Here is a 14,209-nt window from a genome sequence, read left to right on the forward strand (position 1 = left end):
ATTATCGGTCTATTTCTGGCAGAGTATACAGCGCATTGTATGAAGTTTAATGAGGAGAATGGCATTGAATCATCATCATCTAGGATATAACATGAACAGTAAGCTGAAAGATCACTCGAACTCAACCAATATCAACCGTGACATCATCCATCAACTCAAAATAGTAAGCCAATCAATTCCAGTATAGCAAATCGCAGATATGTCATAATGCATCGACCGAAGTAGACTCAAAAGTGATGTGTTTATGCAAAATAGCTTTTCCACAAGACGCCGGACAAATCTTCAACTTGATCAGGTTCAAAAGCCTAGAAGCTAAAGGTTAGCGAACGCAATTTGGGATGTAAAGAAGTAAACAATTCTTACTTTGACATCGATATGCCATGTGTCTTGCCTGGTTTTCTTGAATTCACTGATTATGGACTTCACACTTTGGCCGACAATACCAGGGTCGCCAGCCGCTTTTGTGCTCAGTGTGATTAACACGCCTGGCATCCACTGTGGCAGTGGGCTTGTGTACGGGAATGCTTGAATGAGCGCACCAAGCCCAAGAACAGCAGCGTGTCTGGTAATAATCAGCCTAGTATGCTCTGGGGTAGGTGTGCTAGTGCCCGTAGATGTTGCGGAAGAGAATCCAGACTTGAAAATGCGAGGCTTTTTAGGCAACGGATGTTTTATCAAGGAATTCGTAAATCTATCGCGTAGCTTTGGAACAATCTCAGTTCGAAGTCCTACGGGAGAGCATCGAATCATCCCCGAAAGGGTCGCTGAGGCGCCTGCTCTAACTTCATGTTGAGGATCCTCAAGCATGTTGGCAACGCAGCTAAACAATTTCTCACGATCAGACTCAGAAAGTAGGAATAGACGGCGGAAATAGATGATCTGCATGTTAATCATGACACGTAATCGCTGATGCCATGATTGTGATGTACGGCCGATTCGAATAAGGGTATCCACAAATTCCGAGTCTTCACCAGCGGGATGTGGGATATTTGGAAGATGTCTGAATACGTGGTACGCTAATGATTGGAGCTCAGGATCTTCTTTAACATCCATCATATGCAGTAATTCTTCAGTAAAAAGGTCTGGGAAGAATGGTAAAAGTTGAGTGCATTCGTAAGAGGAAAGAGTTGAGTCAAGCCAAAGGAGCACAGTCTTGCAACCAGATGTATACGACGAAGGGGTCTGCTGTCCAGGTGACCTTTCCCGGCGCCATTTTTGAAGTCGATTGAATACATCACGGATCATACTGGAGAACTCTTCAGTAGGTTGATAAGAGCGGTTGCCAATTGGTGACGCTGTCTTCTGTGCTAGAATTAACTCGTTTATAGTTGAGTAAGACTCATGATATCTTGTGCGAAAGATCGATGCTAGCGTCCTGCCCATCGCGTCCCGAACTCCCTTATATGGATGATCGAGGTGTGCCAGGAAATTATTTACGATTGGTTTTTCAAGCTGGAAGTGCCAGCCAACGTCTAAAATGCACTGATGAAGCAGGTTGATCTTCGAGCTTTCCTTAAAGGCGGCATTAGAGCCCATATCAAGACGAAAGCTAGCCAACCAATCCATAAGCGGCCAGGCTCTTCGTGGATCCCGACACTGGAAAATCATATGGAGAAACTGATTCCAATATGAAGAGTTTTCAGGTGTCAAACCATCCGAGAAAATTTTCTTAATTATTGGAAATGCGAAATCCCAGACCTTTTTGCGGCGTTCTATGCTGGTATCAGTAACGGAACCAATTAATGCAGCCAATATCTCTGCGGTAGCACGATGCTGATGTTTGTCACTGCCATCCTCGAAAACAGCAAAAATTTCTTCTTTCACCTCCTCAAATGTTGCCTTCGTCAGATCATCACGGGTCATAAGCTGGAAAACGTAGAGAAGAATCATTGCGCTGGTCATGCGGAATTTGTCCGCCGACACATCTCTAGGTTCTTGTTTTAGATATGCGAAAAAGGTAGAAAACCATTTTCGGTCAAATAGGCCTCCCATATATTTCCGAACATTCCATTCAAGCTCATCGTATTCAATGTCACGGGCCACATCTGTCTTGTAGGCTGGCATCGTTTTATCCCATACTAGCCATCCAGGATGTTCATGGTCAACGTAATATTCTGCATCAGGCTTAGCAAAACTAGCGAGGAACTCTTTCGTCCAATTAGGGTCATCTTGTTTCGTATCAACCTTTAGCTTTGCTGGATAATATTGTTTTCCGACAATATAGTCTTCATATTTGTGACTGCAAGATGCTCGAACATCAATCATAGTAAATATAGCAACCATAGTTTGCGAATACATCCCTCTTAACCCTGGATGAGAATCAATGGCGCCAGTAACTATCAAGTTAATCAAATTTTGACTCGCTATGGTGTCAAAACGTAAGCCCATCGTAATGACAATGGCCGCGGTACGGCTAGCCAATTTCCAATGCGATGATCGCGCCATATTCACAAGCTCTTCTGTTAGGTCGCTCTTTGCCTTCTCAATTGCAACGTGTTTTTTCTGAATACTATCTTTCTTTTTTGAAATGATATCGCTAACATCCGCTTCTGGTCGGATGGTGTCAACGGCATCTTGATCCAGAATTGCCATTCGGTCCACATCACGTCCGTATTCAACTATTTGGAAGAAGACACCATTACAGATTTTCTGTATTGAAGGTTTATCGACAGTACTCGCCCCAATGAACGCCCGAATAAGAGCAGGCGTAAATTGCCAATGGCGACCTGCTGTTTTCGCCACGCCGCTGTATAGTAGCGAGTATACAGCTCCCTTGATTCGAGGAAAATCATTCTTCTCGATAGCGAAATGTAGAGCGTTAATGAGGGGTTTGATAACAAGAAGCCGTGAGCCCCAGATTGCTCTGAGGGCCGATTCGCCGGCAGTTTGCGCATTCTTCCGAATGTCGGTATATGAAGAAACACTTGATTCAACCAAATCAAGCAACAATATTTCATCAAGTTTAGATCGTGGCCGAGGAACAGAGTTATGCCGAAGTCGCTGCAAATGGTACACATTCGCACGGCGAACAAGGAGCGGGCGAGGATAGTCCTTTCTATTACCACTCATTTTGTATGGGTAAGCATCAGCTGACAATAGTTTGGTGACACGATCTAGGACATGTGCAGATCTCTCAATTCCCACGTCAATAAACCAGGCACGATATGCAGTATATAATGGCGAAAAGCAGGATACATCGTCTTCTTGTTTTTGGACCAAAAATTTATGAACAGTGTGTAGTACACGCCCGATTCGATCCCTGATCTCGTGGATTTGAATGCAGAGTGGGTCATCGTCAGTTAAGGAATAGCCTGTTGGATAAGTAAAGGTGCGTCGGATCACAGAATCGTCTGAGGAGTCAAGTGTAGGATCAGGAACTCGTAACTGAGGCAGCTCTTCGCCACTATCTTCTGCGGCATCGGTCATTTCAATATCAGCGTCGGCATCCGTATTCTGCGAAGCAACACGGTTATTAAAGAGGACAGATATTCCCGAAATAATCAACCGTAAGAGTATAATGTTGCGTGTTACTTCGTCTGACCACTCTTTACCGCTCCCATCACGTTTGATCTTTGGGCGGTCGCTCGTGAGATTGATAAGGTGTTCTAGTGCATTTCCACACTGGGAGCTGAATAGCTCTACAGCAAATTCTAATTCTCCGCGTCCTGGAACATGCCATTTGATTGTCAGGTCTTTCGGATCTTGCCTCTGTCCCCATTGCTCAACCTGAATGCCCCGAGCGATGACATCGGGTTCGTATTGGGAATGGTCAATAGTGCATGTCACAGTCAGATTCAAAAGGAGATGGTGGATAAAATTTGAAATATGTATGGTCGGAATGCCCTTACACTTGCGTTGCATATACAGCGCGATATCAATGAGTTCTTTCCTGTATTTCAAGACCTCTCCGCCAACATGAACAACGCACATGCTCAGCATGCTGACATTCCAAACGAGGCCACGGTCTCGAGGAAGTACATCAGTCCCCGTAGTTCTTGTTGACGCCGCGCGGTTCTCGTCAATTTCAGCACGAATTGACCGGATCAATAGTGGAATAAATCGTTTCAGTGCCTTTTCTGGATTCACTTTACAAAGGGAATTGCAGATAAACGCTACTGCATCACGGGCCTGGTGAAGAACACGCTCTGAAACAAAATCGACGATTCGTTGCAAGGCAACATCATACAATTCCGGTGACAAAGACGAGAGAAGTGGCATAAATGTAGCCGGCAATGTGTTCAGCACGTTTTCTTCAGGCGATCCGCTGCGGACTCGTGATGCGTCTGGGAGGTTTTCAAGGAGAGTAAAAACCCTTCCAAGAAAAGATATCAGAAACTCTCCAAATCCAGTAGTTGATGATCGCAATATTCTTTCTTCATCCTCGTCGGTGAGTTCAGTGTCATAGTTCATCTCGACAGATGCGCCTTGCTCCTCCATCCTCTCTATTTCTCCCGTAATCCATTGCATGGCTAGCATATTCCCCTGAACATCATCGCGTCCTTTGGTGAGGTCTTCAAAGGGAATATTATAGCAAACAGACTGAATAAAAGCCAACGTATGGAGAGATTTCTCAAGATCGTTTGCATCAATGCCAGGTAATGCCAGGCCAAGCAACGTCGTGATATGGCAGCGGAAGCCTTTTGTCCTAATCATAATTTTGGACAGCACCTGTAGCGATCGAAGGGAAGATGCCGTTCTGTGAACTTCAACCAAACCCTGCATCGAAGGATATATTCTTTGCAAAGCACCAGGTAGTATTAAGCTGGGCTCCAGATACGCCAAACTCTGAAGTGTCGCCAAGGAGAAATTCATTGCCGTATTACTCTTGGAATAAATGCCCATGAAGGTTACGTCCCGAAGACATAATACAAATCGACGCTTGACGCCGTCATCCAACCAGCGTTCTTCAGGCACCTCCATCTCGCCATTTCTCTCTCGATTCCATCGCATCACGAAAAAGTCTGCTAGATAGTTGATCAATTGCGCAAGAGTTCTTGACCACGATCCCGAATTTGACGGGTGGAAGAACGTCTCCACAGCTTCTATCAAGCCCTCGAGCAAGCTAAGGATTGAACTAGAAGCAGTGGCACTGGCCGGAGAAAGAGACATTACAAGAAAACGTGCAATATGATGGGCAACCGGATGGCCTCTCGAGTCTCTATCGAGCATCATGCCAAGCCCAGAGGAGAGATCCACTACAGCACTGTAAGACGATATCGCTTGGCTGACGGGAATTTCAAGGATTCTCAAAATAGCAGTGAATATCAGGGAAGCTTGTTCCGCGGTGAAAATTCCATATTCAGAGAATGAAACGTGTTTAGCAGGCAGCCAATCGCGAGCCAATCGCGAGAACAGGTCTAACAGACTGATATCATATGAGCGGGATCGATTTACTGAAGACCAAAGGTGAAAGTAGGTGGGAAGGTATTGCTGCGGGTACAGATCTGTTCTGTTTTCTGGACCCGGCGACGTAGGTATAAAAAGATTCAACAATCCGACGACAATAAAAGCACCTTCTGTGAAAGATGTGGTGAAATGGGGAAGAAACTCTTCCAGCATTGCAGGGATCTCAAGAGGATCAAAGTAGAGCTGAGCAAATGAGCATAACTTCGTCAACGTCTTGATATTACGTTTCGAGCTCGAGGAATGTACGAGGTCCGATTCAGAGGGAAAGATAAAAACTTTGATTTCTCGGTAGAGCAGCCTCCAGTCCAGCACGAGGTCTTTGATAGGACGTAGGTAATGCTTCCTCCTACGTCGAGTTAGCTTTGTTACATATAAGAGTTGACTGGGAGAGCGTACTTTGTAAGAACCATGAACATGCTCGCAAATCGTTCTGAAACGCTCGGATCAACACCTGGAGCGAGCGAGAGGTCATAGTATAGCCTGACGAGCTTCATCCGCTGTTCCCTAGTGGGGTCGAACTTCAACGAAAGCCACGATCGTAATTCTCGCGTCCAATGCACGGCACCGGGGCTGAAGTCTCCCGCCTGGAGCGCAATGTATAGTTCCTTGAGAATTTCATCGAAATTCTGCTGCCGCCGGCGCTCATCTTCGATTTCATATGGGAGGTATTTAAAGTAAGGGTATGTGCGTGGTCTGGACCGAGCTGTTTTGGCTGGGTCTTTGATGCCATTCATGTTGGACTCGGGGGGCTCTCCGCCGGGTGAGGTTGCTCTCGAAAGCTCATGCGGACAAGGCGCTGAGGAGGTCGACAAATATATCGGTAGACGTTGACCTACGGAATCCATTCGCTCTTCTTATCGGGTGGAGGAGTATAGAGCTAGGTTAGACAAAGGGGCTAAACGGACAACAAGCAGGAGTTAGCACGCGACAGTCGAACAGAGGCCGATATGATGGCAAAGATACCAAAGGTGCAATAAAGATAGATCTTGCTTCTCCAAACACGAGGCAGGCTCAGCAAGAGCTCACAAGATGTTGTGAGTGTGGTGTAGACGGGAGGCAGCAGTGTCACGGTACACATTGAATACCTTGTCGGAGGCGAAGGCAGCAATACGACACGCAAGATGATGGCAATCGATGACAGTGGCGCAAATTCAAGGTGCAGGTTAATAATATCATTTACTCTCAGAACACGTAGATGTCGTCATATCATCAGCCGTATAAGAGACTGGGTAGCCAGCGAGACTGACCACGTTCAGTTGAGCACAGGAGCTCTTTGAAGCTCTCTTGAGGTGTTGATATCAGTCCGTCTTGGCGAGTGGCTGTCCAAACTCGAGCTCAAAGCACAGGGCCCACACGCCCGCGAGATTAGTAATGCGGCTATTGGCAACGTCGCCTCTTGTTGCCTGCGCTGCAAGACGTCGCTGGGGAGGAGATTGGGAGATCTTTCTGGAAGCGGGGGTGTTTCTGGCGTTGTATTTGGCGAGCCGCAGCCGGGTATTTGCTGTGCAAAGTTCCAACACATAAGACCAATACGATTACGACAAAGAACTATGTATGTACCTTGGAGGCTCAATTAAGGGGGAAGATTGCCTACAAGCATACATATGTATGTCTTACGTACAGAGCAGCTTAAGCTGGTGGAAGAAATGATGCAAATAACGCCGCCTGGACCATACCATACAGCACGATTCCATGCAATATCGTCTTCGGCTGCACAATGCCCTTGAAACCATGCTTGCCCTCTTTAAATAGGCATATAGCTAGCCACCAGTACCACAGTGGATATCCTGACGCAAGGCGTGTGATTATTTGGACGTGGTAGCTTGTCAATGCAAGCAAAGCTAGTACCGCCTGCGGCAGGGCCAGTCGTACGAGACAGACGCTGGTGAATTCGCTCTCGCAAGCCATCTTCTCGGTGTTCTTGTCACTTGGTATTGTTACGCGTTTGTTCAAGGTTAGAGCCCAGGTTGCGGAAAGAAATAAGATAGTGAGCATGGGGGCAGCCATTAGGAAAAGGGGGATGTTCGGTATGGTCCAGTATCCCAGAAATCCAACATTCCTGAGGGAAATATCGTCAGCATATATATTTGTTCACAAGTGCTCAAAATGTTTGAAAGCAGGGCTTACCAATATCGACCTTGAACCCAGGTATAGATACTTGGGGGTAGATTGCTGCACCAGCTCCGTGGAGATGCCGCTGACTGGCAGTAGGAAGAGTATGCGATATATTGAGGCCCAGCTATTCCAAGTAGAATCAGCGCACCACCAAGGCCAACAAAGACTAGGCGCCGAAACACAGGTAGGCTAATATGGCGAGTTTGGACAATTTCAAAAGCCCTCAAGACTGCATCATACGCAAATAGCATCCCTCCCAGGATGCCATTGCTTCGAACGGTCGAAGCAACAGCAAAAATGCAACCTGACGCGATAAAGCTCAGGTCCCTCGGGAGCAGAGAGCTCTGGCGGTCGTATTTCAACGCGAGAAAATAAACGTAATATCCCAGGATATTAAGTAATGCAAACACTGGCTCCCCATAAGGGGCGGACAAGAAAGCACCTGCTGGAGAGATGATGTGCAGAGCTGCTGAGAGAAAAGGCAGGTGGTTGGGGTATTTCTTATCCCCAAAAATAGTTTGAGTCAAGCGGTAAAGCACTAGCACAGACAAGTAGTGAGCCAGATGCGAGACGGCGATTCCAACTACGGCCAGATGAAAGGGTTCACGAGGCGTGCCTGGAAGCAATTAGTCGGGGGATTCCGGGAAGGTAAGGGGGCTAGCAAAAGGAACCGGAGAATCTAACCGGTCGATAAGATAGCCAGCAGCTTGGTATAGCCATAGCCAAACGCCCACTCCTGCTCATACAGATATCCGCGTTGGGCAATATTGACAAAGTATAAGGAATCCCATCTCACAAAGTTTAACAGCTTCGCCGACAAGCCGGACGACGGGATCGGGGACAGGATGGTGGTGGACGTGTCGTATCCCGGGCCCGGGCCGGCCAGCACCAGCACCAGCACCAGGAACTTCCAGGCGGCGAACCAGCACGTCAGCGTCCACAGCGGGCGGTTGGGCGTCATGATTGCGCCGGCGGAGCTCCCGCCGCGACGGGCGTGCACGGCGAACACAGGAATCGGCACGGCGCGCGTGACGGCTGGCGCTAGTTAGTCAGCAGAGCGGCGGCTTGGCGCTCTATACGACGTACCCGTGACCTTGCCAAGCCTCCCGATAACGGGAACCTCATGAACAGGCTAGTAGGCTTGGCAATGTCACGGGTATCAGGCATTGGGCGAGCGACTGTATGACGTAAGCCAACTGGCCGGCAGCCTCGGAGGTTCTCGTGGGCCAACCGCGCGAGCCAATCAACAGCCGGCAATTTGGCGCAGCCAAACGTTGCCAGATTTCCAGCAAGGCCAGGAAGTCTAATGAAGATCGTCTTGTGGGGTGGCGGCGTCGAAAATTCTTCAGCTCCATGGGCGGGCTCGCGCTTGTGGATGGGTCAACTGATTTTATGCACGGCTTCATCCAGCGCATATTTGTGTATGTGCTCTGTACCTGTCGAGCCGGGCTCCGACGCCGCATGAAAGAAATTGCTTCTTCGGGCGGCCGGCTCAAGCGGGACCGACCGTTCCAAGGCCCGGGTCTGCAGTAATTCCGGGCCGCAAACCTTGATGTGGAACATGCGGCCACTCTGGGTTCTGCCTCCGATGCAACCGCGGACCAGCGGTCACCAGGGCGCGTGTGATAGATGCGAGCTGGGCAATGCATGTATCTGTTGGCCCACGGCTGAACATGCAGCAGTGGTTGTAGGCGTCTGCCTGGAGGTGGCCCGTCCATTGAGCTGGCAGCGCGCAGGCCCAGCAGTGCACGATGCCTTCTTCAGTCGATTGGTTGACATCAGCACCACACTGGTCAGCCTTACTGCTGAAGCGCAGAAGACTGGCGGGTCGAGCCCAAGCTTCGGATGGCGGAGCAATACTAATATTGATTCTCGAGACAGACGACGAATAATGGCGCATGCGAATACGAGTGCGTTATGAGAGGAGTCGTGCTGGTACGGAGTAGTTTAGTAGCTATGTTCCTTACTCTCGTTGTCGCTGGGAGGCCTGCCGGAGCCGCAGGTTATGCAGGTGCACACCGCGAGAGACTTTTCCGCGATGGAACTCTCCACCAGCCCTCACGGCCACCGGCCAGTGCGATCATTAATCCCCAAACTCTGGTCCCAACCCTCGCCTAACGACCCATTGTCACTCCGTACCGGCCAAGCAGTAGCCTCAGAGACTGGCCGTTCTTGTCTCTGGCTCTCTTTCCTCGTCTCCGTCATCCAAACGCTAAACCGGCTGCCTGCTGGTCTTTCAAGCTTGCTTCATTGACCCAAAAAACATCTTGCCCCCCAGTCGCTATTCGTTTGATCACCGTTTTCATCGAACCTACAGTATAACTATATAAGAATAGCTGACGCCCACATCCTGGCTCCCTGCGTCGGTTTACTGTCTACGCCTTCTTCGCCACTCTTTCAACACATCCCCTCAATATATGCCAATCCGAAGAATCTCCGTGTAACCATTGTGTCTGTGACAGACTCTCTCCAAGAGCTTTGCCGCCGTGTAACAAACAAAATACCTCTCTACCACTCCTCGCTCACATATATGGCCGTCCGACCGCTCCATTGATTCCGCTGCCAACCCAACTGCTGACAGTGATCGGCCAGTCGTCAACGTATGCTTACCATCTTTCCCGTCCCCCCTCTTGAGTGCTTCTCTTGCTGCTGGGTGTCCTATCTGACTCTTACTTTCATACCAGACTGACTGAAACGCAGGCTCAAGGCCACCCCAACGGCGCGAGCTATGCGCCGCAAGCCACGGCATTGTGCTCTTCACAGAATCGGATGGGCACAGCCAGCCGGCGTAATACGTTCGAATTTAAAAAAGACCGGCACCATATTTTGCAATCGGGCATTCTCGGCGGCAGCGCCGCTGAGAAGAGTGTATACCCACGAAATCTTGCATTAGGATTGCTTGAGTGATAGTACTGTGGTCTACCTACCGGTGCTGAACTTGCTTTCCTGCCGTCATGTTGGTCAATCTAGGTTTCACCGCTGACGCTGCAGCCACACATAGACACGAATTCTCCAAGCACCAGGGTGAACGGGCCACTACTCCTACCCTTACCCGGGTTTCCAACTCTCTATTATCTCTTGGATTTATGTCGTCGAGCAGGCGTACTGTAGTCTCCTCTCCGAGCAGTGAATCCGCGGAAGAGCCAACGCCTGAGGCGGGAGTCGCATCTCCCGTCTCAAGCCAACTGTCTAGCTCCAGAGACTCGTTCGAGGAACAACGTACTCTGGACGATGTGCAGCTAGGTAGCCTCCGAAAGGCGTCCTGCGACACTCCCATAAGCCCCAGCCGGAGATGTCCCCGCTCTAAAACCTCATTTCGATTTGCACACCCACCACCATCAGCCCATAAACGGTTGAGAATTAAACCACGCCTGCTGCTTCAAGTACAGCACGTATCAAAATCATCACGCCCTATTTCTGCCTTAGACGTAATTCCGTCGTCTTCCTTTGGCATTCGATCCTCGAGAAAAGTATCTAACCCATGCCGTGGAAATGAGCGCATCGGCCCAAACGACCTAGTTGTCATTCATAGTGATGCATATGGGCCATTGGCAGAGGAAGGCGAGAAGGAAAAAACGTCAATTGACGTACAAAAGGATTTGGTGGCAGTTTTAAGGCAACCTAGAAAGGAAGAATCTGTAGTAAATGGCGTGGTTGACGTGTGCGTTGGTCAAGAAGGAATCTGGGAGGTGACATCCCATTCTCGCAACGCATATGAATTTGCACACACGGACGAAAATGGGTTACGGAAATCCGTTCGCTGGGTGCTACGCGGCAAGGAAAACCGCGACTCTATTGGCTCAATTTCTGGTTCAGAACAGCACAGTAAACGATTCACGTTTAGCGTAATCGATCCAACAAGTCGTCGACATCCAATTATTGCTTGGATGACAAAAAACGGCATTGATGTGCTGGACAGGTACTCCCCAACGTCTGTGTCGATGCATAGCCGTTCAGCAAGCGTGGTGTCACCCGCTTTCAGCGCTCCAGGCGACGTACCGGCAAGCACACTACCGGACTACAATACGGTAGAAACTGATGATCAGCTGCGGAACATTATTGTGGTAACAGGAATATGGGTTGCTCTGCGAGAAGGGTGGTCTACACACTCCCCCCCTTCAGAAGTAAAACAGACCATGAATCGATCTCTCACCACAAACACACCGTCGACTCAGCAACGACTGCGTGTATCCCAGTTCGACGGAAACAGCAGTGGAAGCAGCTCACCTGTACAAGGTGCCTTGCAACGGGGTCTCCGGCCCCTATCGTACCAAGCACACGGGGCGAGGTTGGAGCCCCAAAACGGGCAGTCTTCCTATGCACCTGAATCGTGGGAGCAGGTGACAGGGAATGGTTCCGGCGAAGCTGCGCCTGAAAAAGTCGACACAGGAAAAGCCTCTAAGCGTCGTCACCATCGTCGTCAGCGACGCTGTCTTCTTTGCATAGGGCGTAAGAGTCCAGCTCCGTCTGATACCTCTAGCCATCGTGCTTCAATGCCCAGGCGAGGCCAGACCTCCACAATTCGAAACGCGCCGCTGTCTACAGGGCGACAGAACGGTGGTGTCGATGCAGAATGGCCACCGAACGGTGCTCCTGGCGGCTCGCAACGAGCTTCAGAATCAGTGAGGAGACAACGATGGCGCAGGCTCGCCTCTTTAATTAAATCTGTCGGTACGCGGAGGAGGAAGAGTGGCTCGCTAGAGCAAATTTGAAATCTATCCTATTAGCTAGGATACTCCAGTTGGACGAACTGTATTTTGCTTTTTGCACTTCCCGTGTTGGTGCATTAACAGCTCGAGGTGCTCTCCGTAACCCAAAAACTCTCTTATTGGTATTGTATATACGCGCCCTATTTTACTATTTAGCCTCTAGAGAGAAAGAGGCAGTAAATATGGAAATAAAACTCTCCATCTCACACGATCATTGCATCAGAAGGATCTCAGATCGACTGCCGCCCGTTGTTAGTTATCGTCGACGCTAAGTTAAATGATCCTTGCGGGCGTCCCCGCAAAAGTCAAAATTATACGAAGTAAATTTGCAGAGTTCACGTCTCCCATCTCCTGACCAAGCCGGAGGTACGGAGGTACCTGTGGAGAGACTCGCTTTCCAGCGCTCGCGACATGGCCGAGGGGGGTATTTTCTTTTAGTATGCAACTCCTACTGCGAAGGATTTCTCACAGCAGACCAATAGCGGGATCATGCACCTACCAGGTTGACGCATATAGCGGATTTCTGGCATGTTTGTTTCCCCCTTCCCCACTAGATATGGATGCACATACATACAAGGTACCATTTCCGGGTGATCAGACTCTTTGACCATTGACCAATTCCGGCAGAAACCTTCGCAAGCATTGAAAACCTTATGGTGGCGGCTGTTCCTGTCGGTAGTTTCATTTTCTTCGTTAAGGGGGAGGGGGAATGTTGACATTATCCGACATAAGCTTCCAAACGTGTTTGGTGTAGTTATACGATGTTCTGGACGGGTGATGGTGCCTGGCAAAACAGCTCCCGAGTCAAACAGGAGTCCTTGAGGCAGAGCCAAGAACTAGGGCTAGCTGAGGCTTGCTCATGTGAGTATGTATTTAGATCGATTGATTTTTGACAGTGGCGAGGGTGGCTTTTTGAAGCTGCCCACTACTCCCCCACACACACGCAAGGCAACCAGTACCGTTCAGCCAACTCGAGGCGACCGTAGGCGAAGCGAGGCCCATGGCTGCTCTATGACATCGTGACTAGCGAGCATCTCCGCTTGGATCATAATATGCTCAGTTCGCAGCTTGTACGGAGTATTCGGAACGGCATGAGCCGTTCGCGCGACCCGATTGGGAGGTTCGGAGTGGGAAAAGGATTGTGCGAGGTTAGATAAGCAATCATGCGCCAAGACATTCGTTCGGTTGTTACGTCATTGGTCGTTTTGGCCTGCCGCAGCTACCAGCGTGTATGGCACGGGCGACGAAAAGTGATCGATATGCGGTGTTGGTATCCAGACTAGAGGACCCCATTTCTCTGCTATGGGCGGCGTTCGGCTCGTCAGACGTTCTCTTTTTCCGTCGGAGAGCCTCTCTCGCCCCCCGGCAGCGCGATCCCGATGGACAAAAGCACAGACACACCGCTGGCTAGTGCGTGTTGAAAGCGCCTTGGCCTGGGAAAAGCAACCTTAAAAAAGTCTATCTCGAGCGCTGTTATCCTTTTTGCCTCCCGGCGCGGCTTTTGTTTCGATCAAGGGGGGCCAGGGTTGATGCATGTTGCGGTCAGGCAGACCGAGGGACGTGGGGAGACAGAGGGGGGAAGCGAGGCGGTAGATATGCGTATCACTTGGCTGAAACGGAGCTGGTGGTCGTAGTCAGGACTGTAGTAGTGTGTACTCCGTAGTAGTGGTCAAGGAGTGATAGATAGCGATGAGGACCTGTTGGTGCTGGAGGATCGGGCCCGCCCGCCGACGAGCATGCCATTCTCAACAAAAGCGCCTCATCAGTGGAGCGGGCGTAGGTGGGTGGAGAGAAACGATGGATAGCCACCCAGATCGGCCTGGGCGCCGCTGGCTGGTAACTCGCGGCTTAAGCATTTCTTGTTGGGCGCGCTTTTTCTCGGCTGCCGCCCAGCTACGTCCCAAGCCCGCCCATGCCGAACTGCAGCTTCGCCCTCACAGTATGTTGAAACCTATATAATAATCATAATTCTTGCGGCG

At 49.7% G+C, this 14,209-nt stretch overlaps 3 protein-coding genes across 3 annotated transcripts; 1 reads left to right on the top strand and 2 right to left on the bottom strand.

The window, feature by feature from the left end:
- Window positions 1-242: 242 nt before the first annotated feature.
- On the bottom strand, window positions 243-6,140 carry BLM3 (Proteasome activator BLM10; the record flags this gene model as incomplete). The annotated part of the gene is made up of 3 exons (XM_049253569.1): window positions 243-305; window positions 364-5,752; window positions 5,803-6,140. 3 exons carry the CDS (start codon window positions 6,138-6,140, stop codon window positions 243-245), a joined length of 5,790 nt encoding a protein of 1,929 aa, XP_049107389.1.
- An 895-nt stretch (window positions 6,141-7,035) lies between these two features.
- GPI18 (ER membrane glycoprotein subunit of the GPI transamidase complex-like protein) lies at window positions 7,036-8,482 on the bottom strand (the record flags this gene model as incomplete). Its single annotated transcript, XM_049253570.1, has 3 exons — window positions 7,036-7,465; window positions 7,534-8,137; window positions 8,206-8,482. 3 exons carry the CDS (start codon window positions 8,480-8,482, stop codon window positions 7,036-7,038), a joined length of 1,311 nt encoding a protein of 436 aa, XP_049107390.1.
- A 1,993-nt stretch (window positions 8,483-10,475) lies between these two features.
- On the top strand, window positions 10,476-12,233 carry LOZ57_004529 (uncharacterized protein; the record flags this gene model as incomplete). The annotated part of the gene is made up of 1 exon (XM_049253571.1): window positions 10,476-12,233. The coding sequence occupies one exon, from the start codon at window positions 10,476-10,478 to the stop codon at window positions 12,231-12,233; it is 1,758 nt and encodes a 585-aa protein (XP_049107391.1).
- Window positions 12,234-14,209: the final 1,976 nt, after the last annotated feature.

Source organism: Ophidiomyces ophidiicola (genome assembly GCF_022830035.1).
Source record: "Ophidiomyces ophidiicola strain CBS 122913 chromosome Unknown scaffold_19, whole genome shotgun sequence".
NCBI classification, from domain to species: domain Eukaryota; kingdom Fungi; phylum Ascomycota; class Eurotiomycetes; order Onygenales; family Onygenaceae; genus Ophidiomyces; species Ophidiomyces ophidiicola.